The sequence below is a fragment of the Rhipicephalus microplus genome, chromosome 3, assembly GCF_043290135.1.
Source record: "Rhipicephalus microplus isolate Deutch F79 chromosome 3, USDA_Rmic, whole genome shotgun sequence".
Classification (NCBI taxonomy): Eukaryota; Metazoa; Arthropoda; class Arachnida; order Ixodida; family Ixodidae; genus Rhipicephalus; species Rhipicephalus microplus.
The window spans coordinates 8,176,701-8,194,594 of NC_134702.1; the positions used below are offsets into that span (position 1 = coordinate 8,176,701).

Here is a 17,894-nt window from a genome sequence, read left to right on the forward strand (position 1 = left end):
TTCCGCTGTACGCTAGGGCACGAACAAAGTCATGGATAACGCCGTCCGCTTCAGTTTCTTTCGCACGCTGTCTACAGGACATATCAAAAAGCGTCTGCTGAGACGTTCCCGCAGTCTCAGCTTCCTTGGAAGCCGTCTTGAACTTCTTATGACGAGATGACATTAGATGCTCACGAATTCGGTCGTAGGGCTTCTTCGCTGGATCGGTGACCATCTCGGTGTTGCAATATTTGCACACTAAAGTGCGGGTGCCTTCACTGTCTTTCGTTGCGATCTGGAGATCATGTTCTTTACACCAGTCATCCAGTGTCTTTCTTTTTCTTCCCATCTCCACGCTAAAGTTTCCGGTGCCGCCTTATGTCCGCAACGATGGCTTTGCGCTCACAAGATGCGCCTGGTAATGCTAAGTGAGGATGGCGATATGCGTCTCGTCTCGTCTCGTGTCGCGTCGCGCGAGAGGGTGAGGGGCGTTCGTGCGGGGTTGGACGCTGGGGGAGGGTATGGATGGCTTCTTCGTCGCTCAATCTCTCCCCCACCGACTGGTCACCCGTCCCTTCCGGGTGAAATTCTTGGAAGCAGGTGCACATACCCGAGACTAGTCTGCAGTGGGCAAAGGGGCAGATTTCTTTGCTTTTCTTTCACCCTAAATTTGTTCACAATGTACTCGAAGCGTGGCCGGCCTCAAACGTGTTTCCCACTTTCTTCTGCAAGCATTTTTTAGGGGGGGGTGCACGTACGCTCTTACGCATGTGCGTGCAGAGGAGAGAGGGGATGTAAAGATTAGAGAGGAGAAAGGGGTGACAAAGGAGACAGGTAGTGGTGAGAAGAGAAGGGGAAGAGCATCAACACGAGTTAGCAGCAACTCACGATTGTGCAGATCGCTACAGGGAGGTTTGTTCGGGGAGAAATTGGGTTTAACCCGATTCTCCTGGAACTTGTTCGGGGTGCAAGAATCGGGTCAAATCGGGTTTTACCCGAAAACGAACAACCCTAAGTATGAGCTGGGCCACGTCACCCAGTCATCATAGCGTCACACGAGTCGACAGGATGAAGACCTGGCGGCCACTTCATCAACCAGCCACCATCTCCGAACGTCTCAGCAAGACGCAGTGACCGAACGTGGACCACGAAAGTACATCCCAACACTACACCAAGACCAGCATTATGACAGCACCATCAGACGATTTTCCCATCCCCAAGTACACCGGAGCAGCGGACGATGGACCTGTTCAGGACTGGTTCGACCTGTTCAAGCACCACGCAACCACTGCATCATGGTCGGAACCGGAAATGGTCACCAATTTCACTGACTACATCTCCGGTGAGGCATTCAAGTTTTACCTGACACACATATTCGAAAACGACGAATCATGGCAAAAGATCAGGGAAGAGATGATTGCCCGTTTTAATGACTACGGCAAGGACTTCCTCATTACCGACCATCTGCATACAACCACACTCGACCGTCACAGTCCACGCTTTTTTCTCAAGAAACGTGGCGTTCCCCTAGGTTTCTCTTCACGAAAGTCGGCATTTTCAAAGTCGTGGCACCAACATACGACACGAGACGTTGCTCACCCTGCTGATGCCTTTCATGCTTCGTCTCGCATACATGGTCTACCACCTGGTTTTCTACGACGCAGCTCTTCAAAAACTCCTAACGGTCGCTATTCGTGTCATGAGGACGCCTTGTTCATGGTAGACCAGCTGACACATGGGGAAAATACCAAACAACGCCAAGATGACCCAAAGAGTGAAAATCAGTCTTCACGCATTGGAGCAGCTTACTCCCCATCTCGCAGACTTGGCCCGCCTCCTGGTTTTCCATCGCTTGGCTCTTTCGTGACTCAAAATGTCCATCTCACATCTAGCACGCTCACAATGGTCGGGATAGAGCTGCGGAGCTCGGACGATGCTACGCCAAGCCCTGGACTTACCACCCAGATTCATGCGCCAGAACAGCTCGCATCGTTAGTTGCACAGAAAGAGGGCCATTCACAACTCAAACCTTACCGAACTACCCCTGTTGCAATGTTGCCGTCCAGTGCGCAGCCACCAGAAACTCCAGACACAGAAGGCTCAGACGCATCGAACGTCGCATGCTACCAGGCGCAAGAACCACTCAGTGAGCCGCGATGAAGCCCCTGATGAACTATCTGTCAACTCTGAATGTTTTTTGTCGCAAGAGTTCATTTCCACGGTACCACAGACTTGCCAAAATTTGCATTTTCAACCTGGTGATGCGATATGTCACATGTGGTACCCTCATGCAGTGGTCACCAATACAAGAATCGAACCAATTCAGAAGCAAATCATACATCAAACCTCGTACACAGTTGTCTTTCAGAAGCGTCCGTAATCAACCACGTCACAGAAGCCTCTGAAGAGCAGGCTAGCAATGATGGCACACCACCAACCATGCCCGATAAGCAAGAAACCTGTTCACCATGCATCAGCTGTCTATAGGACGCGTCAAACCTCAATGTAAATGAATGTCCCATTCCGGAAGGCTTGCCACTACAGCCATCTCCTCAGCAGCATCAGCAAAACTAGCATAGCCAAGCGCGCAACCTCATGCGACAACTAAATAGACTGCAACGAAGGCATCGACGAACGCGAAATTCAACGGAAGCACACTCACCAATTGAAGAACAGCGAAAAATAAGATCTCTAACCCAAAAAGTATTCCAAGACGTCAAATTTTCTCGCACAGAGGAAAGTCGCCAGAGACGCTCCCTGCGCCTGAAGTTACACAGACCGCAACACCACGGAAAACGCCAAGAACGATTCGGAAGCACTTCTTGCATACCGCCAGCCCGCAGGCATCACGCCGTCACAATCCGTCAAGAAGCATGCATTTTAGAAGCAAAGCGTCTGTCGCAGCCACGACTCAGAATCCAACGCATGAGACATCCGACCTTCCAACGCTACAAGGACTCCCAGCCTTGTTCGTTCCTCAATACTAACCGGGTTGTGCCATCATCATCATCATAAACATGGGGTATAAGCCAGGCCGCGTCGCCTATACATCATAGCGTCACACACACACACACACACACACACACACACACACACACACACACACACACACACACACACACACACACACACACACACACACACACACACACACACATATATATATATATATATATATATATATATATATATATATATATATATATATATATATATACTGTCTAATTTAAATTGAACTTCATATGCAATTTTGCACACTATTCGCCAATTTTATTCAGGTCTTGTTGGAGCACAACTACAACGTCCATGCCTTTCATTTCTTTATATAACACACAATCATCGGCGAATAAACGCATTTGGGATTGCATTAGTATCGTCAGATATATCAATTATGTATAAAAGAAATAACAATGGTCCCAACACAGACCCTTATTGAGGTACCCCGGATGTGATATTCGCAATTCCAGATTAAGCTCCGTTAACAATGACGAACTGCTTTCGTGATATGTTATGTAAGAAATAATCTGTGGGTGTATATTATAAACTACAAGTTTTTTGGCTCTTGCAAGGGATGATCAGTAGAAAAATACAGTTCACGACCAGTTAACTAACCAAAAATTGAATATGATTGGCACTGCTGATTCGCACAAAGCACTGCAATGTCTTTTCGCTTTTTCGTTGCCGCCAATGGTAAACAAACCACAAGTTGTGCACAAAAATGTTCCTGAGTGCAATGTGCAGTTGAGCCAAAGTTGAGGCAAGAATAGCTCAAGGTTCGTCGGTGGTTGTGGTTAGAAGAAGAAGAAGGCGCCTAATTTTTGCAGCCGGTGGCACGGTGCAGCGCGTGTAGCATATGAACTTCGTTCCCATCCTCTCTCGGCTATGGCACCATATCTCGGCTGCCACTTCGACGAAACCGAAACCAACGCACACCAACGTCTCCCAATAATGGCGGAACCGGAAGTCACCTGCTGCTGCCGCCCTATCACGTTTCAGACGAAAACTTGCGGGATTAAGTGTTCTGTGGGATATCCATGGATAGGAACATGGCAGAGGCAGCAGTTGAAACGCCTGCTGTGCGGTTTTTCTGCCACAAATGCAGCCAGGAAATTAACCCTGTATTACCGGTGAGAATGCTTTATCGCACTGTGTAATTTCTAAGGCTTTAGGAATGCTGACTTTCTTCGGCTGGTAACTTTACTGAGGGTGCGTCTAGGCCTAAAATTGCTATCGCTGCTGCTCAGCGGTGATGCTATGTGACTGCCCCATTAAATGTAAACTTAGAAAGAAAAATAAATAGAAAGCACTCTTCTAGGCTTGCATTTACGCTCGATCGTCATCTATAAGAGCCATGTTATGAGCTGCCTGAACGTGTGGATTGCATTTGGAGTGCAGTGGCATTTGGTTTATAGTGCTTATATTTCCGATTAAATTTGTAGGGATAACCGGTGCAAAAGTGCGCGACTACTTCGTTTACGCGTTCTAGTTGCGTGTAAATGTCGCGAACGGTGCATCCATCCTCGTCGTTCCAGTGGCGGGCTTCTCTGTTTACACCATGGGGCATAAAAGGCGCTAAGGGCTATGCGCATAGATTCCTTCGAGCGGTGACGCTTGGCCGCGCAAGCTCGCTGGCGCATTGCGTAGCGTGCGCTGTGTGTGCGAGTTTCGCGAGATCGGGCTCGTAGTTCAGCGCTGTTGTTCATGTTTGTGTTGCAGGACTACATTTGCCCCCGGTGTCAGTCGGGTTTCATTGAAGAATTGGCGCACGGTCCCCCGGAGCACTCTATGTAAGTCCTCTCTGCTGACGGGCTGCTTTGTCTGACAGCCCGCGTACGCTGAACCGTCCTCGATAGACCATTGACCCTTGTGTCAGTCGCAGTCGTATACGCAATATTTAGCCTCGAGGGGGGCTGTGCGTGCCCAGTTGTTTATCATTCTCGTTTACACGAATACGCCCATCGGGCAACTAATAACTCCGGAAACTTGCTCGTACTCTCGTGCGGTTTCGTTTAATCTGAATATGCATACCTAGCAACCTACTTTCAACCAGAAGATCGACTGAGAAAAGGATTGTGTTTAATATTATATGAATGTGTTTGAACAAAAGTTTATCGAACAATACCAGAATTCTTAAATTGAATTTTCGCAATTGTGCCTTGGATGGATGTATGGCAAGAGTTGTGTACATGGTGTTCGTCTTATTTTATGCTTCTTTCCTAAGCATAAATATTTACCTTCTGAAAGATATGCACTTTATTTTTTATTCTAAGTCGTCGTGCACGAAGCAGGGGTACTGTGTAAGTATTCCAACATTATGGGAGCATACAGACTGTGACCTGAAGCTTACGTCAGGTTCCCTTCTTTTACAGAGAGGACTCCGATGACGACGTAGACCATGCTGCGCAATTTAGAGAGGTGAGTCAGTACTCAGTGGAGCAATGTGTTCTTTAAAAATATATATATATATATATGTATTGTGATGAACCTGTTCATTCAGCCAGGCTCGAGCAAAATCACACTGGTGATGATATTTATAGATTATGATGCACAGGTGATGATGATGTCTAAAGAGGCTGACACTAATTCCCCTGCGCAGTGAAAGCGGACACCTGGTGGCCTAAGAGTATTATGAAATGCGTCGCGTATAAGGCTTTAAACGGGATACATGCACGGTCTCTGTCCCTCGGCAACAATGATCAGGATTATTGCTAAGAGGAGAAACGCAGTAATTGACAGGAGATGTCTGTTTGACCACCGTGTATGGCCCAATGAAGTGACTGATGAATTTGTCGCATAAGCCGGGGACGCGCATTTGAGTTCATAGAAGAACTTTGTCACCGGGGGGGAAAAGTCACAACATGGCGAGACGAGTCGTAGCGAGACTTTCGAGTGTCTTGAGAGAGGCCGGTGTTGACGCGGGCCAGGTGACGGCGCTGTGCGAGACGAGATAAAAATTCTTCAGAGAAAGGAGCCGTCGAGGGTGCAGGGGCCGAAAGGAAAGACGTCCAGAGCGAAACTTGGCGAGCGACCATGGACGAGAAAAAAATGAAAAAAAGCTGGTAGTGCGTTGAGCAGCCGTATTATAAGCGAATGTCACGAAGGGTAGAATTGCATCCCAGTTCGTATAGTTGGGGTAAATGTACATCGTGATCATGTCCGCTAGGGTCCAATGAAAGCTTTCAGTCAATCTGTTGGTGTGCGGGTGGCAGCTAGAAGTGGTTTTATGAACAGTGTTGCAAGCACGCAAAACTTGCTCGACAGTAGAAGCGAGAAAGACTTTGCCACGATCCCTCAGGAGAACGTGTGGGGCTCCATGACGCAAAAAGATGTGGCGAAAAAATAAATCAGCGACCTCAGTGGCAGTCCTATATGGTATAGAAATTGTTTCTGCGTAGCGGGTAAGGTGGTCGACGGTTGTGACAATCTAGCGATTTCCATTGCATGATATAGGAAGAGAGCCATATAAGTCTATTTTAACGAGTTCAAAAGGCGAGGTGGGTCCCGTTGCGGTGGTCTAGTGGCTAAGGTATGCGGCTGCTGACCCGCAGGTCGCGGGATCAAATCATGGCTGCGGTGTCTGCATTTTCGATACAGGCAAAAATGCTGAGGCCCGTGTGCTCAGATTTGGGTGCACGTTAAAGAACCACAGGTGGTCGAAATTTCCGGAGCCCTTCACTATGGCATCTCTCATAATCATATGGTGGCTTTGGGGCGTTGAACACCACATATCAATCAAAAGGCGAGGCGGGACAAGGAAGAGCTTGCATTAAGCCAGCCGGAACAGTTGTCGGTCGCTTTCGCCATTGGCAATGGACACAGGAGACGACGTACTCAGCGAGGGCTGGAAAGAAGCCAGGCCAAAAACGACGACTTCATATTTTGTCGTAAGTCTTGTGATAGCCTAGATGAGTGGCGGTCGGATCATCATGAAGGGCTTCCAGAACTTCACGTTGTAGAGAACGTGGGATGACGGGTACCCACTTGTTGCCATCGATGTGGTAAATTTAGTGGTGTAAAGCACCACCGACAAGCTTAAATTGTTTAAGTTGTCGACGAAGTTGGTTGTTTGGAGGAGGAGTAGAGCCGGTCAAGCGGTCAACATTGGTGCGGCAGTATGGGTCGGCACGTTGTTGTGAAACAAGGACGGATAGGGTGCCAGGTGATGAACTTAGCGCTGCGATAGGAGAAGAACTCTCGTTTTGTAGTATCGATGATGAGTGGCCTCCGCTGGGCAAAGGACAGTGCGACAGAGCATCAGCATCTTGATGCTTCTTCCCAGTTCTGTAAATATCCTCGAAATCATACCGTATTTTCGCGCATTTAACCCGCACCAAAAACCCAAAAATTTCAGTGGCAAAGTGGAGGTGCGGATAATACGCGGGGTTTTTCCTATAGTGCTGCTTCACAGCATTGCAAGTTGTGCTGTGAAGCCCCTTAACAGTGTAGCGAAGGCTATGGAGGTGGTTTCCGCAAATTCGTGTTGCTCCGCAAGTAGCACGGCAGCTTGCGGCCGATTTTGGTTTCGCTTGCTTGCATCGTTGAAGCGTTTAGAAAAACATTTGGGGAGAGACAATCCGATTGTTCAGTGTAAAATCTCACTGTCACATCACAAGTATATTTTTTGGACGTTCGCGGCCGCTCAGTGACCCTCCATGTGTCCCTACATCACGGACGCCATGTTTACTTTTGGAAAGGGCTTGCTTGAAAAGGTGGTGCTGTCTAAGAAAGTTCCATAATAAATAAAGTAAGTTCCATAATAAATAAAGCAGTATTTATTTCAGCAAGGCAGATGAGATATTATAGTGCCTATAGAGATGTTATCAGTAAATTAATGCACTACTTTTTGACGCGGTAGCAGGCATGCATTTCGGTTCTGTTGTTTCCAGGGTGCTGTTACAGTGTACTAAAAGGGGTAGTGCTGTCAAGTTGTCGCAGAGTGCGAGCGCTCTTTACCTCGCTGATACCGCTAGTTCTCCACATCTCGACCCGTTCGCCAAGCCTAAGTCGATCTGTTCTGTCACCATGAGTAGCGTACAGCGGCAGGCTTTCACGGCACAGCAAAAGCTTAAGATCATTGCCGTCGCCGAGGAATTCGGAAATCGCCAAGCGGGAGGACGGCACGATGTGGATGAGTCCTGCGTGCGACTGTGGAGAAAGAAGAAAGCCTACAAGCCGCGCAATGCGACTGTAGGTCATTTTGTGGCCCCAAGACCGGTGCCTACCCTGAGCAGGAGGCAGAGCTAGTAAATTTCATCGAAGATGTGAAAAGCAGGGGTCACGCCGTATCGACCGAGATGGCCCAAGTGGAAGTGCGGCGATTTTCGAGGGAGCTAGGCCTACCTCACGAGTTCCGTGCGAGCCGCGGATGGCTGCACCGCTTTATGAAGCGGCAAGGGCTCTCAATCAGACGGCGGACTACAATATGTTAACGCTTGCCGGCTTCTTATGAGGAGAAGCTGCTCAAGTACCAGAGATATGTAATTGGCCTGCGAAAGCAGCACAATTACATTTTCTCGCAAATCGGCAATGTGGATGAAACTCCTGTTTATTTTGAAATGCCGTTGGACACAACGATTGAGAAGACGGGCAGCAGTTCGGTGAGTGTGCTGACCGGCGGGAACACGAAACTGCGCATCACAGTCTTGCTTTGTGCCCTCGCCGACGGCACGCAACTGCGACCGTACGTCATCTTGAAAAGGAAAACTCTACCAAAGGTTCATTTGCCTGCCGGTGTGGTGGTGCGCGCACACGAGAACGCGTGGATGAACAGTGACTTGTTCGTAGACTGGATCAAGACGGTATGGGAGAAGAGGCCTGGTGCGATGCTCGCAAAAAGGTCCATGCTCGTTCTTGACTCGTTCCGGGGCCACACAACTGAGGAAGTGAAGGACCGCCTTTCACGCAACAGCACCGAGTTAGTTGTTATACCCGGTGGAATGACGTCAATGTTGCAGCCTCTAGATGTGTCGCTTAACAAGCCCTTCAAAGCGCATGTCAAGCGCTATTACGCTGAGTGGATGGCCGAAGGCTGCTACGACTTGACGCCGACAGGACGAGTCCTGATATTGCCTTATTCTGCAAGTGGATTGTCGAGACATGGAAGGCCATTCCAGGTGAGATGGTGCGAAAAAGTTTCAAGAAATGCTGCATCACAAACAACATGGATGGAACAGAAGATGACCTTGTGCATAATAGTGAGGACTGCGGCTCAAGTGATAGCTCTAGCGAGAGCAGTGACAGTGAGTGAATTGTGACTGGCCTTGCAGACAGCGTATTCTGCTTGCTAAATAAAGCTTTTTCTGTCTACATATGTGCTATGTTGCTTGAGAAGTAGCTTTTGTACAGCCTTTCCTGTACATCAAATGTGCGGGAAATACGCGAGGATTTTTTTTTTCTCGGTGAGCTGAAAGTGGGGGTGCAGATTATATGCAGGGGTGGGTTATATGCACAAAAATACGGTACTCCTGAAAACCAAGCACCCAGTGACCGCGGCGGCACGATAAGTTTTTCAGCGATGAAAGCCAGCATAGGGCGTTATGGTCGGTAACGACGGTAATGTGACGGCCGTGAAGATATGGTCGTAATCTTTGCATTGCCTAAACAACAGCAAGGCACTCCTGCTCGGTGATAGTGTAGTTATTTTCTGCAGCGGTAAGAACATGACTTGCGTAAGCAACGACGCGTTCACATGAGTTTTTGTAGCGCTGCAAGAGTATCGCACCTAGACAATAACTATTAGCGTCGGTGTGAAGGATGGTGGGTGCGCTTCGATCGAAGTGGCACAGTACGGGATCCGACGTGAGGGCTTGCTTCAATGCCGTGAAAGCGCTTTCGCAGTCTTCAGACCAAACGAAGATGGCGTTCCTTGCGAGGAGTTGAGGGAGCAGAGACGCAAGTTTCACGAAGCCACGTATGAAGTGCTGGAAGAAGCTAACCCAAGAAAGCTGCACAGGTCCTTTTGACGTAGCGGACGAGGAAAATCAAGGACGGCGGCAAGCTTTTTTGTGTCCGGACGAATTCCTTCTTTGCTAACGAGGTGGCCGAGAGCCTTGATTGTCTTGCTAGCAAAGGTACATTTCTTGGTGTTTAGCTGTAGGCCGGCTTTTGCAAGGCATCTGAGGACTTCGCCAAGATGTTGTAGATGCTGCGAGAACGTGGATGAAAACACTACTATGTCACCGAGATAGCACAGACACGTTTTCCATTTCAAACTACGCCATACGGCGTCTATCATGCGTTCGAAGGTGGCGGGCGCATTACAGAGTCCAAAAGGCATCACATTAAACTCTTACAACCCATCTGGCGTTGAAAAGGCGGTCTTCTCTTTTATCAGACTCCGACATTGGTATCTGCCAGTAGCCTGATCTAAGGCCGAGGCTAGAAAAATACTCGGCGCCCTGTAATGAATTCAGTGCGCCGTCGATCTGAGGGAGAGGATAAATATCCTTGCACATTGTTTTGTTTAGCGCACAGTAATCGACGCAGAAACGCACTGTCCCATCTTTCTTGTGAACGAGAACAACTGCGGATGACCAGGTACATGAGGAATGATGTGTGATGTTGCGTCGTAGCTTGTCTGAGACGTTTTCCTCGATCTTGCGATCTGCCTGAGACACGCGATATGGATGCCAATGTACAATACGATAGCCGTCAGTCTGGATGCTGGGAGTAGCGGTGGTAGTCATGCTGAGGATGGGCGAGTTCACGTCAAATAGAGCACGGTGTCTATTCAACAGGGCGAGGAAATCTTCAGTTTGAGCAGGTGTTAAGTCAGTGCTTATGGTTGCGGACACAGGTGTAGAAGAGGCATTGAATGGTAGTGATTGTGACTTAGGGACATCGTTGTGGTTGTTTTTCGAAAGAGTAACAATCGCAACAAGCTCACTGTGGACCGCGCACGATACTGTTGAGCCACAGGAGAGCAGTACTGATTCAGGCGTCCGATTTAAGGTGGTTAGGTAGGTAGACTCATCGAAGAAGCGAACAAGCCCTGGTGTGATCACAATACCCCTACGTAGGGTATGTCCGTAAAGGAAAATTAGTAAAGGAAAATCACTACCTGTGGCTTATTCTTTGCTCACCACAGGCCTCTCCCAAAACAATCCCCAATTTACGCTATTTTATGCGAGCCGATTGCATTTTGTTCCTGCTTTCTTGATTTCATCAATCCTTCTAACTTGTTGCGATTCTCGGCTGTGTTTTTTGCATCCTCTCATATCCATTCTGTCGCTTTGAGTGACTTACCAATTTTAATATTAAGAATGTAAATGCGTTCTACCAATTGTAGAAGGTCAAGATATGTTGAAAAGTCTCATGCTCAAAAATTTTTACATGGTCTCCTATGAAAAAGTGAATGATCTGGTTATCAACACTTTTAGGGTCCTTTTTTTTTTCAGGGTTCAACTCTACAAATTGAAATATTATATTGCAAATTTACTTCAAGGTGACTTGTATTAAAAAACTAGAGCACAAAATATAATCCTTTCAGTGGTGATGAAGTGACACATTTCATTCAGGTGTAGACATATTGTTTGTTCATGAATACTGAAAATAAAGCCACTTAAATTAATAATTATAAATGTATTTGAATAAAAATATGGATTATTCACAGGCATTCTGTAGATTTTTCACCGAACTACTTTCACCTTTTTGTTATCAATATTTTGCTGTGCATGCCCCTAATTCTGAGTCCGAACTGATAATTCATCTGGAGCACGGCCATGCAGTAATATTTACATTTGGCAGTAGTGAGCATTGTAGCAATCGCCGCTTGACTAGCTTGCGGCCGAACAACCAACACCCAAGTCCATGGTGCAATTCATGTGAACACATGCAAGTAAACTTATTGTACATCTGTCAGAGAAACTACAGCAACCTTTCTACTTGATCACTGAAAGGCAAGCAATATTCTCTATCTTTGATAAAGGAAATGCGCAAGCACAATGGCAGCAGTACTTGTACACACCAGGGCCTGCCTGTTGAAAGCTGTAGTCACTCTACTCTGGAAATGATTTTATAGTAAACACTTTTTGAGAAATTTCTGTTGGGCCTAGTTAGTACAGAGCATTAAAGGTCAGCACAAACCAGGACGGGCCACTTCGCGACAGTGCTCGTGTCATTTGTTCTTTGTGGTCCGTCCTGAAGTTCTCACCTTCCACCCTTTGAGAAACTAGAAAGGAGCTATAGTGACATCAATATTGCTGTGAGCGAAAAAAATGTAAGCTGCCCGACTAGATGAAATCAAAATAAGCAATAGTTTTTCAACCTTTTGCAACCAAAAAGCAAACTTTTGCCATCACAGACGACCCCCCCCCCCCCCCAGCCAATGGTGTTGAAGTCGCGTTGATAAAATACGCTTCTTCAATCCGTATTCAGGGATAGAATAGCGCACTAAAGGCGAACTGCAACAAAATTTTACTTAGGCTGAAACGGCCATAAATACGTCTTATATATACAGTAAGTTACAATAAACGATGCGAAGCTCTAGCGGCGTGCCCAGGTAAAGCGGACAGAACCGGATATGACGATTACCACAGAACGTTACCGCATCGCTCTTTGTGAGCAATACACCCTGCCGCTTTATCGCTCTTTCCTGCATTGAAACCGCTTTCAATGCAGTGCATTTGAAATGCATTTGTGCTGCCTTGGCACTGCCTATAGACAACGCGTTTGTGCTGCATTGGAGCCGATGGCAGGTCAAGTCCAAGTCAAGCAGCGTTTATCAATACGGGGGTCAGACAGTGCAAGCCCATCAGTGGGAAGCCCGGACCAGTGTTCGATAAGAGGCGTGTTCACGCAGCTTTCTTAAGTTAACATGCAAAAAGCACACGCACTAAGGGGCGGTCCGCGATGTGCGTGCTCGAGGAGTGCAGAGCAGACGATCTTTCTGTCATTCATGTCACTTTCGGTCAGCCGTACAGGCGTAGTGTTCGAGTTTCGGTTTCAAAAACACCGTCGTTTGCAAGCTTTTTTCCAAGGTAAGCGCTTGTATTTCAAAGGCGACATTTGGCAGGCAGCACTACCTCTAGCTAGACTACCTATATATTGACTTTTTGCCGAGTGCCGAATTTCGTTGTAGTTGGCCTTTAAATCAAAGAAGCGTATTTTATTAACAAAACAGGTAATTCATGTGTTGTGACACCCTCGGTCACGTTACTTTCCGTTGAGGTAGCTTTCCTGGAAGCGCGTCATTAATACAATTTTTGTCGTCTCATCTAATAATTTCTTCTACATGTGTTCACATAACTGCTAATACATGTTTGGTTCAAGAAATTTTCAGTGTTAGTGTGCGCTGCGTCTGGGTGTTTTCTTTTTGTGCTTTAATTTTTTTGCACATCTCAGTTAAAGGCATGGGGGAGAGGGGGTACTTTGACAATGAAAAGGTGCATTTTTCTTTAGTTGTATCCGAGTATAGCAGTTGATTAAGTTCTAGAATAAACTTTGTATTGTGCATGTAGCCTCATTGGAAGGTTCTGTAATGATCTGGATAGTTCACAGACATTTTGCGTGGATTGTGCAAGGCAGTAACTAAACGTGTAATGGGACAGGAAAAAAAAAGTATAAGGGAGCACACGGGGCAATATAATAAGACAATTTCGTGGAGCATTTGCACATGTTCATTCATATTGTATGCTGTATGATGTTCATAGAGGAAAAGAAAAAAAAAGTGATAAAGGCTGAGAAGTTGTCTGTACTGTCTTGTTAAGTGTCTTGTACTGCTGGGTCAGCAATGAAAGAAATAAAAGATGTATTCATATGATATGCACATTTTTACTGTGCAGCTTTGGAACAGTACCATAGTGGATATTCTGCGGAGGATTGATCGTGGCCCTGGTGCTATGGCGGAAGACAACGCGTCACCAGATGCGCCGTCATCATCAGCTTCGGACTCAATGATGCGGCGAAGGTCACCGGGGCGGGCGGGCCGCAGGCCACATCCTGACAGCCAGGGGAGGCAGCCTCTGGAAGGGTAATACCATCTCGACGTTAATTGTATTTGAGGGTGAGATAGTGCCGCAGATTAGGAATTTCATGCATGATAATCTAAAGAAAAGGTACACTGTTATAATATTTTCAGGTGTGTCCTTTTCTTTTTTGCTTTTCTGTTACTTGCATTCTTTATGCTTGGCTTTGACCCAGGATTGTGAGGGATCAGGTATTTTTTAGAGTTCTTCAGGTTGTATCCACCAAAAGTGCTCTGACCACTTTGTGCTGGCCAGTCATATACTACACAAACTTGTACGTACATCTACTTGTACGTACTACAAACTTGTACGTACTACAAACTTGTACATACATCTGATAGCCGGGATGTTTGTGATGTGATCTGCTTAAGCAGCCACATTTTTTTATTTCTTTTTAGTACAGAAATTGTTCATTCCCTGGGAAAGCTGATTTTCTTGAACTTATGGTATAAATACCGTGGCTCTTGTTTTTTCTTTTTTTTTTCAGAATCATTCACCAAATTTTTGCCAATCTCACTGGAACTACAGGTAAGTACTTGTATGTAGCCCATGTATTGTGGGAATGTTGCTAGTTCAAAATTTGATCTGAATGATCTTAACTTTGCAGGCTTTATCTCCAATCAAGGCCTTCCAGTGTGAGTACCAATAAAGTATTTTAGCTAAGTGCAATTTTGTGAGCTTGCATCAAAAGTCAACTCTAGGAGTGAGCTAGATTGATCAAATAGCATATTCAAAGTATTTGAAACAAATGAATAATGCATTTTACATTGCATAACTCAGATGAAAAAATGTTTTCACTCTAGTATGGGGCCTCTTTGTGTGGAACCATTTGCAGGAGTGCTCTGTGCCAAAATATTGAAATTTGCTTGGATCTTTCACTTCCACATCGTTTTAAGGAAGCATCCCAGATAAAGGAATACATCGAGAGCTATCGGAGCTAGTGCTGGCTACGCCCTTATGGTGTGTGCATTTTCCCCCCCAGGGACGATCTGGTTTCTACAGTGTTGAAAATACAATGTTGAGCTTCTAGAACCTATTATTCTTAGTCTTTCAGGCGTGTGGATTGGAAGGCTGTGGGAGTCCAGCTTAGCTGCTCAACTTTTTAACGTGATAGAGTTAAAGAACTCTTCTTGGTGAAGTTCTGGAGGCAGTGCCATTTGCAGGGGTGTAACAGCAGCACCAGTTGCGCCGATTAAATACAATTTCATATTGTTGCGACCGAGCTGTGCCAAAACCATGAAATTTGCTGTAATTGCACCATGCTGCAACAAAATGCCCTGCCAGCCTCAATTTTTTTCAGGTGCACTAATTTCAGCTAAAAATGCAGGCCACGTCTGCCACCTGCAGCTTGTGCCATCAGGCGAAGCACACAGACCCGCTTTATTGCTCCTGGAATATAATTAAAGTATTCAAGGCACCTGCCCTACACTTGGGAGACTCGATTGAACAGATAAAGTAACAACGCTGCGTGCCCATCGATCCGCTGACTGCAGCGGATACCTATCGATGAAACGACGAAGCTTCAAGACAGAAATGAGTTGCTGTAGACACCAACGCTCCGCAGGAAATGTAAATTTCCTAACCTGAAAACATGGCTATGGCTTGTCAAGAACTAAAGCTGGAAGCGTATGCCGTGTTTTTCTTGCGCGAGCAAGCTCGATGTGCTGCGAATGCTAGCATTGCCAGCGACCACGTTTATTGCTTTAGCAGGGGCACAAAGAACACTTACTTTGGTCTTGAAGTTGCGTTGTCCCTGCCACGGTCCTGTCAATAGATATCCGGTACCGTCCGCGGGCCAACGGGCACGCGCCATTGTTACTTTAGCTGGACGGATGCACCTTGCAAGGGAGCCGAAGCGGGAAATGGGGTGGGGGTGTAGCGGCTAAATAATTTCTTCGCTTTAATCCTAGTGCTGCTTAGCTACCTTTGCCGCAGTACACCACTGCCGCGCGGAAAAGCCTATTAAGATTTAGAAGGGGCTGTTGGCGTTAGTGGAACACTCCACATTTTGCTCAGTTACTCATGCGTTTGTATGCTGCACAACGCTGAGTAACAGTATAGTTACTTACACCTAAATAAGCTACTAGGAATCATTTGAAGTAGTGTATGACATTTACGCTTCCCCCCCCTCCCCCCAAAAAAAAATTTATGCGTCAGTTTTTTCTTTTCGCCACCTCTACTCCTCGATTTTGCGAATATACCGAATTTCAAGGCTGCAAGTTTGGCAGATTGATATTTAAATTCGCAGTCTGTCAAATGATTTGACAGCTGCAGCAAATGCTAAGATGAACTTTATCATTGTTTGCTCAGTGGGGTTGTCAAAATAGTACTTTCGTTGAAATAGCAGTGCTCATATTCACAATGCATGATTTAGGTGATGTTGAATGGTTTATATATATATATATATATATATATATATATATATATATATATATATATATATATATATATATAAATATATACCGTATTTACTCGCATAATCCTCGCACTTTTTTTGCTGGAAACCTGATGCATAGTTGGGGGGTGCGAGAATTACGCGGGGAAAACTTTCCACGAAAACGCAGGGAGCGAAAAAAAAAAAAAAAAACGAAGTGGCCGTAAATCGGGATTCTCACACCAGCAACTTACAGCACGCTTTACAAAGTACTAATTAGAACTTACCTCAACAATAAAAGCAGAGGTTCAACACAAGGCAAGATTTATTTGAGACATAAAAAGTGGAAGCAAATAGTCGAGAATTAGAATACCATACGCGAAGCTTGTAGGCGTTGCGGGCGTAGCGGTAGCGGTCGGCGCTCAACAGGAGCCCTCAAAAGCTAAGCGTAGGGCGTCAGTATTGGGCTGATGGCTATTTAACAGAATCGTCCGCTGTTTCCTTCTGAAGAAATAAAGTTTACCATCAATCCCAGTTTTAGGCACACGGCAGGCCCAACGCGTCTTGGTGGCTTTCAGCTGCCGTCACCAGTAGCGAACACAAAACTCGTAGGCTCCGAAGGGCCTACCGGCGGCCTTGTTGCCGTTGTTTAGCGTATGATCTATCACTTGCAACTTGAAGCAGCCGTGTGGCTTCAGTATCGCCCCATACATGCCAAGATAACCAACACGACATACAAAACATGCCGCAACGCGCACTGGCCACTTTGGCTTGGCTTGGATTGGATTGAATGTCCGTGCAATAGTACGCTTGATGCTTAAGAGATGGCGCCAAATAGCACGCACTATCATCATTAGTGGCTGGAACGAGCAGACGACATTATTGCGGCAGTTTTCGGGGGTGCGATAATTACTCGAGGAAAAAGTTTTTCGTATTTTTCTTGGGCGATGTGAGGGGTGCGAGAATAATGCGAGTGCGAGGATTATGCGAGTAAATACGGTATATTGTTACGCACAATCCAGATGGCGCAAGATCGACGCAGTATTCAAACTACGCGCGCTAGTTCGTGCGCCCCCCAAGAGACCAGCGGCGCGATGATGAGACAAGAAAAGGCCGTCACTACGCGCGCCTCCTCAGCACGGGATTATGACGAGAAAGAAATGGTGCACCGCTCGAGGGCTTCTCGGAGATAGATTCCTTTTGCGAATCGCCTGTTAGAAATGCTGCTGCATTTTTCCTTTACTTTTCGGGCACAAATTATCCCCAATAAATAGTTATTTTTACATCATCTGGATTGTGCGTAACAATTCTGGTGGTGGTAACAAAACAACAAGCCGTCGTTTGTTGTGCTTTTTGCCATCACTCGCGTTGTTCGTTAGTTACCCCGGTGAAAGTTCAGTTTCAAACAACATACACAGCAGATGTTACTGTGTATAAACCGCAATTAGAAGGCACATAATAAACAAAATAAACTAAGCACATGGAAATGTTAAGCAGCAGCCAAAACGCAGGTGCATTTGAAACGAAATAAATTAGGCACATGGAAACAGTCAGCAGCAGACAAATCGCAAACAGCT

General features: G+C 46.3%; 1 protein-coding gene across 2 annotated transcripts in view; it reads left to right on the forward strand.

Moving 5' to 3' along the window:
• Positions 1–3,951: 3,951 nt before the first annotated feature.
• LOC119183171 (E3 ubiquitin-protein ligase RNF115) overlaps positions 3,952–17,894 on the forward strand; it is a 40,892-nt gene continuing 26,949 nt past the window's right edge. For both annotated transcript variants that reach the window (XM_037433599.2, XM_037433600.2), the window contains exons 1-6: positions 3,952–4,106; positions 4,696–4,766; positions 5,349–5,394; positions 13,761–13,948; positions 14,431–14,471; positions 14,551–14,578. In XM_037433599.2, the coding sequence (XP_037289496.1) occupies positions 4,014–4,106; positions 4,696–4,766; positions 5,349–5,394; positions 13,761–13,948; positions 14,431–14,471; positions 14,551–14,578 (467 nt within the window). In that variant the 5' untranslated portion in view covers positions 3,952–4,013. The remainder of the gene's footprint in view (positions 4,107–4,695; positions 4,767–5,348; positions 5,395–13,760; positions 13,949–14,430; positions 14,472–14,550; positions 14,579–17,894) is intronic.